This window comes from Hemiscyllium ocellatum, chromosome 4 (assembly GCF_020745735.1).
Source record: "Hemiscyllium ocellatum isolate sHemOce1 chromosome 4, sHemOce1.pat.X.cur, whole genome shotgun sequence".
NCBI lineage: Eukaryota > Metazoa > Chordata > Chondrichthyes > Orectolobiformes > Hemiscylliidae > Hemiscyllium > Hemiscyllium ocellatum.
The window spans coordinates 135,258,841-135,276,470 of record NC_083404.1 but is presented as its reverse complement, the minus strand read 5'-3'; the positions used below and the strand labels follow the sequence as shown (position 1 = coordinate 135,276,470).

Below are 17,630 nucleotides of genomic sequence, written 5' to 3'. Positions count from 1 at the left end.
AGAGGGATATAAATAGAAACAAGGGTAAAGCAACAACTCACATGCATCAGGGCCAGAAAAGGAAGAGACCAATTTCTGAGCCATCACAAAATATTTTCTGCTTTCTTTTTAATAATTTTTAAAGGCATTTGCTGAAGGGTAAGAATACCTTGAGAACAGGAATCTTTTTTATTTATAGTGACAGCAGGACTTTAACACTTGAAAAAAAAGTAAATAATTAAAACAAAAAAATTACAAAATAAATACTTTCCTGCATATTAAAATAAATGATGCAACGTTGTAAATACAGTACTTCATGTTGTGAGTTGAAATATCACTCCGGAGACTTGAGCCTAAAATCGAGATTTGACATTCAGTGCATTACTGGACCTCAGATCACTAGGGTGCCAGAAAGAGCCAGGGAACTCCCCTGTGTCCTAGTCAGCATTCATATTTCTCTCAGCATCATCAACCCCTATCCAGTCACAGATCACTTTCCTGTTTGTGGAAACTCATTATGTACAAAATGAATGTCACTTGTCCTATGTTAGAAGTGCAACACTGCTGTCACGTTAATTACTTTCTAGAGAATCATAGTGTCATTACAGGACAGGAGGCCGTGTGGCCCATTCAGTCTACGCTCTCTCTGTCGCTGCAAAATGATCCATTCAGATCCAACTCTACTTCTGCAAGTTTACTTCTTTCAAGTGCTCAATCTTCACCTCCAGTTCTCCCACCCTCCAGCTGAGTTATAGAGTCATAGAGATGCACAGCATGGAAACAGACCCTTCAGTCCTACTCATCCCAACCAAATATCCTAAATTAATTTAGTCCCATTTGCCAGCATTTGGCCCTTTTCCCTCTAAACCCTTCCTATTCATATACCCATCCAGATCCTTTTAAATGCTGTAATTGTACCAGCCTCCACCACTTCCTCTGACAGCTCATTCCATACATACACCACCTTCTGCGCGAAAACGATGCCTCTTAGGTACCTTTTAAATCTTTCCCCTCTCATCTTAAACCTATGCCCCCTATTTCCCATCTCCCCTACTCCAGGGAAAAGACATTGTCTATTTACCCTATCCATGCCCCTCATGATTTTATAAACCCTTATAAAAGGGTTGCTGATGCTGCAGAGAAAATAGCCCTAACCTGTTCAGCCTCTCCCTGTAGCTCAAACCCTCCAACCCTGGCAACATCCTTGTAAATCTTTTCTGAACCCTTTCAAGTTTAACATCTTTCCTTCTTAAAACATTTCTTTTCCTGCTCAGTTGCATAATAAAAATCTTAAATCTGTGTCTCCTAGCCCCTGTGCTTTAAGGTTTATGATTTCCTGAGGTCATGAAGACAGTACGAGAGTGTGTTCTTGTTATTTAAAATAATCGCTATCATTCCCCAGTGTAGACACTTTTTCTGATTGATTTACCTCTGCATTTCCATTGAATGAAGCAGCAAAGCTGACCTCCTTAAGTGCATTTTATACAACAGATAAAATAAACAACGGAAAGAATTTTCAGCTTGTTTCTTTATCTAAACCTGGGAATAAATATGAGTCCATTTGTCCAGAGTTGTGTGTGAAACCGAAGTAGAAAAGATACTCTTCAGCTCAAAGTTAGTGTCCAATATGAAACAGGGTCAGGAAGACTGACCATTTGATTCACACTTTATAAAAACTGGCAACTATAAAGAAGTGTTATTTTCCACTGTAAACACTTGCATTGACCGACTGATCCACAATTAGCTCAACAATGCCGAGTTCAGACACAATATTGTCAAATGAGGGATCCCGGCCCAGGCTGGAAAAATGCTAAAAATATCTAACTTGATGAGATGTTAAAGTTCAGTTAATGTTTTGCTCGAATATTAAATCCAATCTGTATTTGAATGGTTATTTTACATCTTCACTCAGAGAGTCATTAGTCTGTTCTTCATCGTGTACACTTCCATAAGAATTGATGTTGTTCAGCCCTGGTTGGATTTTCTCGGTGCTCCTTTGTTCTGCCAAGGAAATGTAAAGAAGACATGATTAAGTACATTTTCTTTTCAGAACTTAATTGCTTCTTTAAGTGGAGTTGGGTAGGGGTAAGAGAGGGAAGGGGACGATTCTGTGACTGTGGTAAAATGTATTCCTCCAGAGGCCCGGTTTCAGACCCTGGGAACATGTTCAAATTCCATCAAGGCAGCTGCTGGATGTTATGTCCATTTCATACATCGGGAATTTAATCTGAAGATTAGCCACGATGCAGGAGACTGTGCTGACCATCATCGATTATTAGAAAAAAACTAATCTGTTCAGTAATACTCTTTAAGGATGGAAATCTGCTGTGCTTGCCTGGTCTGGCCTACAATAACTCCACAACAATGTGAGCAACTCTCACTGTCCTCTGAAATGGTCTGATAATCCCATCAGTTCAACAGTAATTAGAGATGGCCAGTAAATGCTGGTCTTGACCACAAAGCCTAGATCCCATGAAAGAACAAGTTAAAGTCACACTCACTATATTCACTGGTAACATAGCAACTCTTATTTTCTCCTCTGCTTACAACAGCAGGGTGAGGGGGTGAGAGGGTGAGGGGGGGGAGGGTGCAAGATACCAAGATTCATTTCCCACCCTCTGTAATTTTGAGGAATGTAGGAGTGCTTTTCCAGTCCTATCAGACTATTTGTGTGGTTTACACTCTGCCTAATTGTCTTGTAGGTGCTGCCCAGATAGTTTGCAATGGAGAGTGACGCCAACAGCATGGGTTCAATTTTCGCATTGGCTGTGGTTTCTGCTAAGGCCTCTCCTTCTCAACCACTCCCTTCACCTGAAGTAAGGAGACCCTCAGCTTAAACCACCACCATAGAACATAGAACATAGAAAAATATAACGCAGTAGAGGCCTTTTGGCCCTCGATGTTGCGCCAATCCAAGCCCACCTAACCTACACTAGCCCACTATCCTCCATATGACTATCCAATGCCTATTTAAATGCCCATAAAGAGGGAGAGTCGACCACTGCTACTGGCAGGGCATTCCATGAACTCACGACTCGCTGAGTAAACTCACCAGTCGTCTGTCTAACAAAAGAACAGCCCTATGGTGCTCTGGGATAATGGTGGCCTTTTCCTTGTACAATGTACATTTAGAAGCACAAGAAAATGATCAAGTCACTTTTCAAATAACTCTTTTTAAGTCATCAAGTACATTCTCATTGATGCTAAATGCATGGAATGTTAGACTCAGGGAATACTGTCAGAGGGTGGGACAGCTCCCAAGGAAAACATCCCAGGCCCTAATACTCTAATGGATAGCAATGGGTTCAGAATGACAGCATATCCACAAAACTATCTGAAAAATTAATTGTATGAAATGTTGAGAAGATTTACTAAGTTAAATGTCAGTGGCAGATGAGTTATGGTGCTTGGAATCATGTGATATTGGAAGTGAAGTATACCGTCTGTGTGTTGGAGAGGACGGGAGGTCAGAAGTTTAAACTGAACAGATTTTACACTGAGGTTACGTGACATGCACTAGTTATGACGGTTGTTGTACAGGAATAATGAGAGCTGACATTACAGCAAGTCTCTCTGATGAGATGTGCATGCGGTTAGCTCCCAGGATGGTAACGCTGTTTTGTCTCCCTCATGCCCAGGTTTGTATGTTGAAGGCTTCAACAATTGACACTCCTCCGGGGTGGTGGTGGTGGTTGTTGTTGGTGTGGGGGTGATGGTGGTGGTTGTTGTTGGTGTGGGGGTGATGGTGGTGGTTGTTGTTGGTGTGGGGGTGGTGGTGGTGGTTGTTGGTGTGGGGGTGGTGGTGGTTGTTGTTGGTGTGGGGGTGGTGGTGTGGGGGGGTGGTGGTTGTTGTTGGTGTGGGGGTGGTGGTGTGGGGGTGGTGGTGGTGGTTGTTGTTGGTGTGGGGGTGGTGGTGGTTGTTGTTGGTGTGGGGGTGGTGGTGTGGGGGTGGTGGTCGTGGATTTTCAATATCCAGGGTTTGGGATTGGGAGGGGCCTGGTAGTTCATGACGTCTCATGAAATGATAAAGAGAGGGTAATAGACATCGTCTCAGACCTATCCTGGCCATCCAAATCTTCCTTGTTAATGAATGCCTAATCTGAATTAACGTGCTGATGTGAGCCGTGATGTATCATTTCTCCAACAGTCCTTCTCAGTAGTCAGAAGCCACTGAATTCTTGCAAAAATCTCCCCAAGTCCTGACCTAACAGATTGCAGGAAGACGACAACAAATAAAAGAGAACATGTTGGTCACAGTTAAGCAGAGAACTGCGTTTGCAGTAAAGATTCTTTGTCATTCATTCATGGAATGTGAGCATTGCTGACAACTGCCCCTTGAGAAAGTGGGGGTGAGCTGGCTTCTTGAACCGCTGCAGTCCATGTGCGGTAGGTAGACCCACAATGGCCTTAGGGAGGAAGTTTCATGATTCTGATTAAGTGAGACTGAAGGAACGGCATTATATTTTCCACTTCTGAGGAAGGGTCATTCGACCTGAAACGTTAACTCTGATTTCTCTCCACAGATGCCGCCAGACTTGCTGAACTTTTCCAGCAATTTCTGTTTGTGAGTTACAGCATCCGCAGTCCTTTCGGTTTTTAATATATTTTTCAAGTCAGGATGGTAAGTGGCTTGGTGGGGACCTTGTAAACTATGGTGATCCCGTATATTGGCTGCCTATTGTCCTTCTAGATGGAAGTTGTCTAGAGTTTTGAAGATGCTGTCTTTGGAGCCTTGGTGAGTTGTTGTAGTGCATCTTGTAGATGGTACACACTGCTGCTACTGGTGCACTGTGTGAATAGATTGATAAAATGGAGATTATAGGGGCAAAACTCCCTTCAGTTCGCATAGCTTGCTGGCAAAAAATACAGACCTGTATCAGAACAAGAGAACTATGTGTATTCATGGAAACCTATTGTGATGAAAATGAATCATCTATTCAATCATTTGGCTCAATCCTACAGGGAACTGGATGTCCCCACACGACAGGGCATCAATTACTTGCTTTGTACAAGAAAATAGAACAGGTCAACTCATTTGTGGTGAGCTAAATGCAATAATAAAAGTCTGAGCTTTGGGAACGGCAATGCTTCTCCTCTCGCAATTTTTATTTTCTGCAGTCTCCTAGTTAAAAAAACCTCAAACAATATGTTAAAAAAATGTTCCTTTTGGATCTGTCTGATCTGGAGACTGGGCATGTGTGGGAGGATGTAGATTTTCTGTGTTGTATTAAGTCTTTGAACATGGTGGGACATATTGACAGAACGGTTCTCAAAGCGCTGGGACCTGGGGCTTCACAATGGAGGTATTGAATATCAAAGCAGGGATGTTTTGCTGAACTAATGGAAACCTCTCGTCACAGGCCCCAGTGGGAGTACTGAGTCCAGGTCTGGTCAGCAGACTTGAGGAAGGATACGAGGGTCATCGAGAGATTGTAGAGGAGATTTACCAGAATGATTCCAAGAGTTTTTTTTTAAAACTCCACAACATTGGATTGGAGAAACTGGGGTGTTCACTTTGTATTAAAAGAGACTGAGTGAAGATTTGATCGAGGTGACAAGATGGTGACGGATTGAGATGAAGCTGTTTCCAGTAGTCGGCACGCCAAGGACTACTGGCACTGCTTTAAGGTTTTAAAATTGAAACATCACCTACTCTGAAAACAGTGTGGGTCACCTATTCAGAGATAGAAATATTAGAAAGTGTATTGCAAAGTTAAGTACAGAGCAAGATACAAAATATTTAGACTCGAAAGCAAAGACAGGTACTAGGCTAAGACAAATATTCTACCTCAGCTTTTGGGAGAAAAACACAAGGAGACAAAGGCTGCACATCTTGTGGTCAGCACAAAGCAGAGACTACTGGGTATACAGTCATACAGCACGGAAACAGACCCTTCGGTTCACTCGTCCATGCCGACCAAGTTTCCCAAACTAAACTAGTCCCACTTGCCTGCATTTGGCCCATATTCCCTTCCCATTCATGTCCGCTCTGAATTACCAGAGAGTGAGGACAATGTCTAGTCAAACAGATGCATCCTGTGGAAATCTAAAGACCCTGGAAGATTTGCTGTGGCAAGGCTAGTGGGCCTTAGTTAGTTTGAAAAGGCTCAGGAGATCAAGGGAGAGGACGTTCCTGCGATGTTACAACTCAGCAAGACAGGGAGGCATTAATTGAATGACAGTTCCGAATGACCATGGACTGTTACCTTTAAAGACTATAATCCTGTTGGATATAAATATGTGGCATTGGCTTCCAGTTGCCTTAATGAGGGCTATCGTTTCTGTAGTTTAAAGTATTAATTAACAATAAAAGGTTGTCAGTATTACTTTTAGTTTACAGTCGAAGTCTTAAAACTGATGCTTCTTGTATATTTCCTTTAAGTTGATCAATTGGGAATGCAAATCTCATGTTTAAAGTAATCAGGTTCAATGGGCTTGTACAATCAAGTCAGCTTTTCATCCTAGTGTTAACATTTTCACATAAACTATTAATCTTGGTAAAAACGTCATGACTTTACTTTCAAGTGTTGTTTAAAAAAAATCTGGTTCACTAATTAGCTCTAAGGAAGTAAATCTGTCCTTATCCAATCTGGCCTACATGACTCCGGGCCCACAGCAATGTGGTTCATTAGTAACTACCTTCTGAAATAGCCCTAACCCTAATTTCCATTATAGAGGCAATCTAACCATCAACCTTGATATTCAATGCCATTACCATCAGTGAGTCACCCACTACCAACACTCTGGGGCAACCATTGACAAGAAACCAAGCTTGGGGTGGCACTGTGGTTCAGTGGTTAGCACTGATGCCCCAAAGTGCCAGGGACCTGGGTTCGATTCCAGCCTTGGGCAACTATCTGTGCAGTTTGCATATTCTCCCAGTGTCTGCGTTTCCTCTGGGTGCTCCAGTTTCCTCCCACAGTCCAAAGATGTTAAATTCCCCATAGGGATGTGTAGGTAAGGGGAATAGGTCTAGAAGGGCAAGGGTTACTTTTTGGAGGGTCGGTGTGGACTTGTTGGGCCAAATTGCCTGTTACCACACTGTAGGGATCTTAATGCTAATTCTTGCTACATAAATACAATGGCTACAAGAGCAGGTCAGAGGCTAGGAATCCTGCAGGGAGTAACTCACCTCCTGACTCCCCAAAGTTTGTCCACCAACTACAAGGGAGAAGTTTGGAATGTGATGGAATACTCCTAACTTACCTGGAAAAACTGCAGCTCCAACAGCACTCAAAAATCTTGACATGATCCAGCACAAAGCAAGTCACTGGATTGGCACCACATTTTCAAAAATCCACCCCTTCATGCTGCAGCGGTGTGCACCAGATGCACTGCCAACATCCAGCAGGACTTCTTAGGAAGCACCTTCCAAACCCATGCCCATTTCCAACTTGAAGGACATGGGCAGCAAATACATGGAAACACCAACCTCTATAAGATCCCTTCCAAGCCACTCACCAGCCTGACTTGGAAAGATAGTGCCGTTCCTTCAGTGTTGCTGGGTCAAAATCCTGGATCTCCCCCACTTAAGGGCATTGTGGGTCAACCTCCAGCACATGGATTGCTGTGGTTCAAGAAGGCAGTTCACCCTCACCTTCAGGGCAATTAGACGAACAATAATTTCTGGTTGGCCAACGATGTCCATAACTCACGAATGAATCTTTTTTTAAAACACATAGCCAAGACGACATTTGGGTGAAAGGTGAACAGAGATGGGCAACAAATGTTGGCATATTCTATGGAAGTATCAACAGAAAAGCAGTGAAGGATCCTTTCGGTATCACCAGTCATGGATTCATGATGATGTATAACTGACAGTGGCACTTTCCTGTGGAATCAGTGTTTTTGTTCTGTCATAGTCAGGAACTGCCTGCAATTGTGGTCAACTTAATCACTCTGAATTTCACCAGCTCTCCAAACTAAACAGAAACCACTAAAATGTAGTTTACTTTGACTTTTTGCCATTTTTCCAAGTCCTATAGATTGTGTTGTACTCAATCACTGCCAGTTTTTTTTTTGTTTTTTTTTCACCCATGTTTTGTAAAATGACTAGGACTGACAAATATTATAACCACAGAAAAAGAGTTCTTACTTGGAACGGGGCCCATGTCAATATATGGGACTTCGGGTGTCTGCTTTACTCTGTTCTTGGCTATGAGGAAAACTCCAAGGAATGACAGCAAGCACCTAGGAATATTGAAACAAGACATGACTGAAGACAAAACATGCACTCCAACTGTCCGACATCCTCATATTGTCCTTTCACATATTCAGTTTGTGCAAAACAATCCGAACTCAGAAGAACTGTTCATGCATGCAGTCACTTCTTAAGATTTATTGACTAGAAAATCAACCTGGTAGGAATACCCACTCAGACGAAATAAACTGTGGGACAAATACGTAACAACTGCATGAGGAAATGGGGAAGTAAAATGCTGGCGTGAGGGAGTTTGCTTACCACTTGTTATCTTTATCACTTACCCAAATAAGAACATAAATATGTTAAGTAAGGCAGCACCATGGAACTCCTGATAAAATATCACTCCTGCAGTTCAAAAAAAAGTCATAATTAGACCTTTGAATACATTATTCACAGTAAGTCATGATTTGGAGATGCCGGTGTTGGACTGGGGTGTACAAAGTTGAAAATCACACAACACCAGGTTATAGTCCAACAGGTTTAATTGGAAGCACACTAGTTTTCGGAGCGACGCTCCTTCATCAGGTGATAGACCTGATGACCTGATGAAGGAGTGTCACTCCGAAGCTAGTGTGCTTCCAATTAAACCTGTTGAACTATAACCTGGTGTTGTGTGATTTTCAACTTTATTCACAGTAATTATTTTTTAAAAATCTTACTGCACATTCTCAGATGTCTCCAATTGTAAATATTTTTATATAACCATACGATTGGACTTTAGAAAATCCAACATCAATCCATTTGTTAAAGAGAGAGTAGTATAAGTGGTGATTCAGACAATACCTTTGAATGAAGAATGAAAAGAAGCAATATGAACAATTTTATAGGGACTGCAGAAACTGAGGGACTTGGGCTATACAAACACAAGTCTGTGAAGGTGGAGGCACGCATTGAGAAGGCTGTTCCACAGATCACAGTTCCTTCAGTGTCACTGGGTTAAAATCCTGGAACTCCGTCCTGAAGAGCCCTCTCAGTGCCCCAATACCCCAAGGATTGCTGCGGTTCAAGGAAGCAGCTCACCAACTTCTCCAGGGCAATTACAGATGGCCAACAAATGCTAGCCCAGCCTCACCTCATGACTGCATACTTTCCAAAAGGTAGAACCATTGACTTAAAACAATTTGTCAAAGAACGCAGTAAGTTGTGATGATCTTAAATATTCTGTCTGAAAGTTTCAACAGTAATATTCCAAACAGAATTGGTTAAACATGGAGGGAGAACATTAACAGAGCAGTTAATTGGATAACCCTATTAAAAATAACAGCACAGGCATACTGGACTGATTAGCCCTGGTGTCCTGAATCATTCTGACTCAAGAGTATTATAAATGATGCGGTTTGTGACAGTATGTCATATTCAATTGCATTTTTACATCAATATGAAAGGTATATTAAGACAATATTTGTATTAAATATTGCTGAAAAGATGACATTTTGTTGAAATGATCTGTCTTGCATTCATCAACATATTTCACTGGTGGAGTATGTTAAACAGTATGTCCCTAGATAATCCTAAATATGTTAGAAATCATGTTGATGACTGACTTAGGACTGTCAGGCTCACAGGGATGGTACAGTTGCATATACTGGAAATACACAGGATCCTGCTCTTAGCTGACAGAGAGACGATGTTAATGTACTGTGACTGTCTTCTCAAGAAAATAAGCAATGGACATTTGCTGGTTCTCATGGCAATGCCCTGACCAACCAGAGTCAACTTGCTTGGTTGAAAATGTAATTAAAGCCTGGTTGTTAACTGTCAATCATTCTTAACTGGTGCATTCTCCAAAGCAACACCTCTATCAATCAGAATCCACTTGTCAACAAATCAATATTCACTTCTCAGGCAGTGTAAATGGTGGCATTCTTGCAAATTGATGAGGCACCAATCCTCAGCAATTAAGGCTTTTTTCAACACTTCTCAAGTTCTGAACCACCAAACAACTATTTATAAATGTGGTACAAATAGTTGCAGCAAACTCTTATGTGCTTCCCAGGTGTTGATTGCTAAACCGTAAGTGACTGGTAGTCGAGACTGGTTTAGCTTCACATCAGCTAGAGTCAGGAAGAAGGCCCCAGGTTTACAATCTTGTGTGAGAATTTCAGCACATCCATAAAGGACTCTCACCAGCTTTTATTAGATTAGATTCATTAGATTACCTACAGTGTGGAAACAGGCCCTTCGGCCCAACAAGTCCACACCGACCCGCTGAAGCGCAACCCACACAGACCCATTCCCCTACATTTATCCCTTCAACTAACACTACGGGCAATTTAGCGTGGCCAATTCACCTGACCCGCACATCTTTGGACTGGTGGGAGGAAACCGGAGCACCCGGAGGAAACCCACGCAGACACGGGGAGAACGTGCAAATTCCACACAGTCAGTCGCCTGAGGCGGGAATTGAACCCAGGTCTCAAGAGCTGTGAGGCAGCAGTGCTAACCACTGTGCCACCGTGCAGACGCACTATAGAAACCATTCTATCCAGATGCAACTGCTGTGCCCAGGACTGTGAGAAACTACAGCGAGTCGTGAACACAGCCCAGTCCATCACACAAACCAACCTTCCATCTCCTGAGAAAAGATTAGAGTGGTGCTAGAAAAGCACAGCAGATCAGGCAGCATCAGAGGAGCAGCAAAATTGACGTTTCGGGCAAAAGCCCTTCATCAGGAATAAGGCTGGGAGCCTTGGGGTGGAGAGATAAATGGGAGCTGGTGGGGCTGGGGAGAAGGCTGAGAGTGCAATAGGTGGATGGAGGTGGGGGTAAATGTGATAGGTCGGAGAGGAGGTTGGAGCAGATAGGTGGGAAGGAAGATTGACAGATGGGACAGGTTATGAGGACAGTGCTGAGCTGGAAAGTTGGAACTGGGGTAAGGTTGGGGGGAGGGGAAATGAGGAAACTGGTGAAGTCCACATTGATGCCCCGGGGTGGAGGGTCCAGAGGAGGAAGATGAGGCATTCTTCCTCCAGGTGTCAGATGGTAAGAGAGTGGTGATGGAGGTGGCCCAGGACCTGCATGTCCTCGGCAGAGTGGGAGGGGGGAGTTGAAATATTCAGCCATGGGGTGGTGAGGTGGGTTGGTACGGGTGTCCCGGAGATGTTTTCCAAAGCACTCTGCAAGAAGGCATCCAGTCTCCCCAATGTAGAGGAGACCATATCGGGAGAAACGAATACAATAAATGACTTGTGGAAGAGCAGGTGAAACTTTGATGGATGCGGAAGGCTCCTTTGGGCTTTGGACGGAGGTGAGGGTGGGGATGCGGACACAGGTTTTGCAATTCCTGTGGTGGCAGGGGTAGGTGGGTTGTTGGGGGGGCGTGGACCTGACCAGGTAGTCGTGGAGGGAACGGTCTTTATGGAAAGCGGAAAGGGGTGGGGAGAGAAATATATCTCTTATGGTGGGGTCAGTTTGTAGGTGGTGGAAATGGAGGATGATACAATGTATGTGGAGGTTGGTGGGGTGGAAGGTGAGGACTGGGGAGGGCGGGGTTCTGTCCTTGTTGCAGTTGGAGGGGTGGGGTTCAATGGCAGAGGTGCTGGACGTGAATGAAATGCGCTGGAGGTCATCTTCACATGGGAGGGGAAATTGCAATCTCTAAAGAAAGAGGCCATCTCGTGTGTTTTGTGGTAGAACTGGTCCTCCTGGGAGCAGATGCGGCGGAGGTGGAGGAATTGGGAATACGGGATAGCATTTTTGCAGGAGGTAAGATGGAAGGAGGTGTAATCCAGGTAGCTGTGGGAGTCAGTGGGTTTGTAGAAAATGTCAGTGTTGAGTCAGACACTGTTGATTGAGATGGAGAGGCCCAGGAAGGGGAGGGCGGTGTCAGAGATGGTCCAGGTGAATTTAAGGTCGGGGTGAAATGTGGTGAAGTTGATGAACTGCTCAACCTCCTCGTGGGATGAGGTGGTGCTGATGCAGTCATCAGTGTAATGGAGGAAAAGGTGGGGATTGGTGCCGGTGTAACTCCGGATGATAGACTGTTCCATGTAGCCGACAAAGAGACATAGCTGGGGCCTATGGCTACCCTTTTGGTCTCGAGGAAGAGGGAGAATTCACCCATTGACACCATCTACATTTCTCGCTGCCTTGGGAAAAACAGCCAACATCAAAAGACCCCTCCCACCCCAGTTATAACCTCTTCCAACCCTTTCTGTTGGGCAGAAGATACAAAAATTTAAACACATGTACCAACTGTTTCAAGAACGTCTTCCTCATTGTTATTAAACTTCTGAATGGACCTAGGTAAAAACCAAAGGGGTAGCCATGGGCCCCAGCTATGCCTGTCTCTTTGTTGGCCACGTAGAACAGTCCATCTTCCGGCACCACTCTCCACCTCTTCCTCAGCTACATTGATGACTGCATTGGCGCCATCTCATGCTCCCGCGAGGAGGTTGAGCAATTCATCAACTTCACCAACACATTCCACCCTGACCTTAAATTTACCTGGACCATCTCTGACACCTCCCTCCCCTTCCTGGACCTCTCCATCTCCATTAATGATGATCGACTTGACATCGACATTTTTTTACAAACCCACTGACTCCCACAGCTACCTGGATTACCCCTCTTCCCACCCCACCTCCTGCAAAAATGCCATTCCATATTCCCAATTCCTCCACCTCTGCCGAATCTGCTCCCAGGAGGACCAGTTCCACCACATAACACACCAGATGGCCTCCTTCTTTAGAGACTGCAATTTCCCTTCCCACATGGTTAAAGATGCCCTCCAACGCAGCTCATCCACATCCCGCACCTCCGCCCTCAGATCCCACCCCTCCAACCGTAACAAGGACAGAACGCTTCTGGTGCTCACCTTCCACCCGACCAACCTTCGCATAAACCAAATCATCCGCCAACATTTCCGCCACCTACAAACGGGCACCACCACCAGGGATATATTTCCCTCCCCACCCCTTTCCGCCTTCCGCAAAGACTGTTCCCTCCATGACTACCTGGTCAGAGCCATGCACCCCAACAACTCACCCTCCCGTCCTGGCACCTTCCCCTGCACTGCAGGAATTGCAAAACCTGCACCCACACCGCCTCCCTCACCTCCATCCAAGGCCCTAAACGAGCCTTCCACAGCCATCAAAGTTTTACCTGCACATCCACCAATATCATTTATTGTATCCGTTGCTCCCGATGCGGTTTCCTCTACATTGGGGAGACTGGACGCCTCCTAGCAGAGCGCTTTAGGGAACATCTCTGGGACACCAATCAACCACACTGCCCTGTGGCCCAACATTTCAACTCCCCCTCCCACTCTGCCAAAGACATGGAGGTCCTGGGCCTCCTTCACCACCGCTCTCTCACCACCCGACGCCTGGAGGAAGAATGCCTCATCTTCCGCCTCGGAACACTTCAACCCCAGGGCATCAATGTGGACTTCAGCAGTTTCCTCATTTCCCCTTCCCCCACCTCACCCCAGTTCCAAGCTTCCAGCTCAGCACTGTCCCCATGACTTGTCCTACCTGCCTATCTTCTTTTCCACCTATCCACTCCCCCCTCCCCCCCGACCTATCACCTTCATCCCCTCCCCCACTCACCTATTGTACTCTATGCTACTTTCTCCCCACCCCCATCCTCCTCTAGCTTATCTCTCCACCCTTCAGGCACTCTGCCTGTATTCCTGATGAAGGGCTTTTGCCCGAAATGTCAATTTTCCTGCTCCTCGGAAGCTGCCTGAACTGCTGTGCTTTTCCAGCACCACTCTAATCTAGATTCTGAATGGACCTCTCACATTTTAAATTTAATGTTAACCCCACAGCCATATCATGTTTTCCTTGCCCTGTTCTATCACCCTGGTGTACTTTGTATGGTACGATTGATCTGTACTGCATGCAAATCAAAACTTTTCACTGTACCTAGGTACATGTGATAATAATAAATCAAATCAAATCAAAATAATTTGACCACAGGTCCCCAAGTCACAATCACCACATTGTCTCTCAAATAAAATGTTACTCAGCCATTCGATTCTTTAACCTTGTGACAGCTCTCTGGAAGAGTTATTCAATTCATCTTGTTCTTTATGCACGACCTTGCAAATGTTTCAGGTACTGAATCTACACACTTTTATCAAAGTTTCACACTGATTTTGCTTTCAGGCAACGTGCTCTCGATCACAGCAACATATAATCGCCATCTTTCCTTTGTTCTTTTTTCAAATGTGCTAAATCTGTGCCTCTGTTAAAATCCCCCTAGGATTTTGAATACCATGAAATAAACTCTCCCCTTCATCTTCACTGCTGGTACTGAGAGCAAATCCCTCAACCTTAAATTATACAATTTTATCTTTCTCCTTTATATGATTTACCACATCCCTGCACAAGTTCAATTCATCCTTCGTTTTATTTCTGCTAAATCCACAACTCTCGCAGGCCTCGTGTGCTGTGCACCATTGAGTGATGCGCTTGTTGGTTTGTTATTTAAGCTGATATGAGAAAGAGCTGATCCTTAAATGCCCAGCAGCTTCTTGACAAAACTATCACTCCTTGCTGCAGCTATTAATTATTCATTGTGCATGAGTAACATACTGGCTGATAGAAGCCCAATGGATACATGATGCTAACACAAAGATCAGGCTAATTCTGAATAACCCTAAACATGCTAAGTCCACAGTTTGTCTTACAAATACCCGAGCATGATCCCAAAGCTGTAATTTAACCAGAATGAGAAACATCATCTCATAACAAAGAAAATCTTTTACTGATTAACATTATTCAGTGTTTCTATTAGCCAAATTGATAACCTCTGTTGTTTTGGCCAATGCAGACATAATGGGCAGAGTGGTCTCCTTCTACACAGCAGATTTTCTTCATTTTCTGCATATCTGAAATTGAGGAGTGTTCAGGGATGGAAGGAGAGAGCAGGGAGGGGTAATATGTGAATTCCTCCTTAGGAGGGCTAGCACTAATGCAATGGCTTGAATGCAGGAGAATCAACATTTCAGGCAAGAGCCTTTAATCCGGAAGCTTCCCGAAACATCAACTCTCCTGCTTCTCGGATGCTGCCTGGCCTGCTGTGCTTTTCCAGCACAACACTCTCGACTCTGATCTCCAGCATCTGCAGTGCTCACTTTCTCCCAATGGTTGAATGGTCTTCTTCCAATCTATAATTAGTCTATAACTCTATTGTGATGTCACCTGAATAGCAGCACTCCTTTTGGGAGACTCTCTGGCTGAGAACTCAAAGAAATGAAACTTTGTCCCCCAGTGATTAGATTAGATTACTTACAGTGTGGAAACAGGCCCTTCGGCCCAACAAGTCCACACCGACCCGCCGAAGCGACAACCCACCCATACCCCTACATATACCCCTTACCTAACACTACGGGCAATTTAGCATGGCCAATTCACCTGACCCGCACATCTTTGGACTGTGGGAGGAAACCGGAGCACCCGGAGGAAACCCACGCAGACACGGGGAGAACGTGCAAACTCCACACAGTCAGTCGCCTGAGGCGGGAATTGAACCCAGGTCCCTGGCGCTGTGAGGCAGCAGTGCTAACCACTGTGCCACCGTGCCGCCCCTGATGTTGTTAACGGACCTAGCACTTGCTGAAAACTTGGAATTAACTGGAAATAAAGTCCTGGAACAAAATTTAAAATAAAAACTCCCTTAAACTAATTTCAATAGCTAGTTACAGACCCAGACATATTCACTTTGGTTTGCAATTACAGTCAAATGATAGGGTGTGTTTATGACTAAGCTGAAAAATATGTTGCTGGAAAAGCGCAGCAGGTCAGGCAGCATCCAAGGAACAGGAGATTCGACATTTCGGGCATAAGCCCTTCTTCAGCTTTCCTGAAGAAGGGCTTATGCCCGAAACATCGAATCTCCTGTTCCTTGGATGCTGCCTGACCTGTTGCACTTTTCCAGCAACACATTTTCAGCTCTGATCTCCAGCATCTGCAGACCTCACCTTCTCCTGTGCTTATGAGTAACCTCCTATCATTCAGGTGGGAGTCCAGAACCAGGGGTTATGGCTTTAAATTCAAGACAGAGGCAGGGACTCATATCAGGAAGCATTACTTCAATCTCAGGGTAGTGGAAATCTAGAACTCACAGAATCTTAGAATCCCTATAGTGCAGATAGAGGCCACTTGGCCCATCAAGTCTGCACTGACCCTCCGAAAAGACTCAGCCCCTCATCCTATCCTCATAGTTAACCCACCTAGCCTGCACATCTCTGCGCGCTATTGGTAGTTTAGCATGGCTAATTCACCTAACCTTCAAATCTTTAGACTGTAGGAAGAAACCAGAGCTGCTCGGGGAAACCTGAGCAGACACAGGGAGAATGTGCAAACTCCACACTATCACCTGAAGCTGGACTCAAACCAGTGTCCCTGGTGCTGTGAGGCAGCAGTGCTAACCACTGCGCCACCATGCTACCCATTAGGAGGCTGAAGAGGCTTTTCTTTTGGGGAGGGTGTTAACCTAAGGTGGATAAATTTTTAATAGGTAAAAGTATTAAAGCACGCAAAACCATAGACTGTAAATGGAGTTCAGATACAGATTATCCATAATATAACACAATGATATAACAGGCTTGAGGGGCTGATTGGACTTCTCCTGTTCCTAGAATACTGCAGTATCTCAGACACGGACTGCAACATCTCACAACGCATCTTTAAAAGACTGATACAACAATGTACGCAATGCATGACAAAATGAATAACTCCAAAGAAACATTTGCCTAATGTCTTTTTCTGGACAAAGGAGTGTTTGAACAAATCCATTCCTTAATAAAAGTGAACGAAGGAGATTCTGAGAGAGTGCTCCAATAATTGCACCATGTTCTTATTCACCAGGTGAGATGGTTATTTGATTCCCCAGCAGTAAGTAGGAGAGGTATTTAATCATACCTGCTATGATGGCACTAGTTGTGAAGAAAACAAAGTTGATTGGCACCACTTCTGTTGCATTATAGAGTCGCATTGCTTGGTTCAAGAATCTGAAAAAAAAATTGTCACTTCTGTTGTTTGTAACTCCAAATTCAGCTCACATAATTCAAAAGATCTTTCAGTGCAACATTTCATTTAAGAGCTCCAAGACACAGGAAGACACACAGTTTTTAATTTCCACGATAACCACCTCCCTCACCCGTAGTAATACTTTCAAAATGTAATCACTATGTCGTCAAGTAGAAAACGTGACAGCCAATTTTATATCCAGAAATCCTATGCAGATAATATCCTGCTCATTTTTAGATTTAAGAACAGAAGTAGCATAAGGGCCACGTTAGTGTGGACACCAGGCAGAGCTCCACATATTCTTCCCAATAGAATGAAAAGCTACATCTACGATAGTGTAGCTGTCCCCCAGTACTGCACTTGGTCAAACTGTTCAGTCTTGTGCAAGGGGAGTGTCTGAACTGGAAGTTTTTGCTGCAAACGTTTCGTTCCCTGGCTAGGGAACATCATCAGTGCTATTGGAGCCTCCT

General features: G+C 44.3%; 1 protein-coding gene across 3 annotated transcripts in view; it reads right to left on the bottom strand.

The window, feature by feature from the left end:
* Positions 1–1,501: 1,501 nt before the first annotated feature.
* LOC132815525 (NIPA-like protein 2) overlaps positions 1,502–17,630 on the bottom strand; it is an 83,257-nt gene continuing 67,128 nt past the window's right edge. For all 3 annotated transcript variants that reach the window (XM_060824520.1, XM_060824521.1, XM_060824522.1), the window contains 4 exons: positions 17,053–17,141; positions 8,464–8,527; positions 8,075–8,169; positions 1,502–1,980 (listed from right to left, as the gene is read on the bottom strand). In XM_060824520.1, coding sequence (XP_060680503.1) covers positions 1,871–1,980; positions 8,075–8,169; positions 8,464–8,527; positions 17,053–17,141 — 358 coding nt within the window. In that variant the 3' untranslated portion in view covers positions 1,502–1,870. The remainder of the gene's footprint in view (positions 1,981–8,074; positions 8,170–8,463; positions 8,528–17,052; positions 17,142–17,630) is intronic.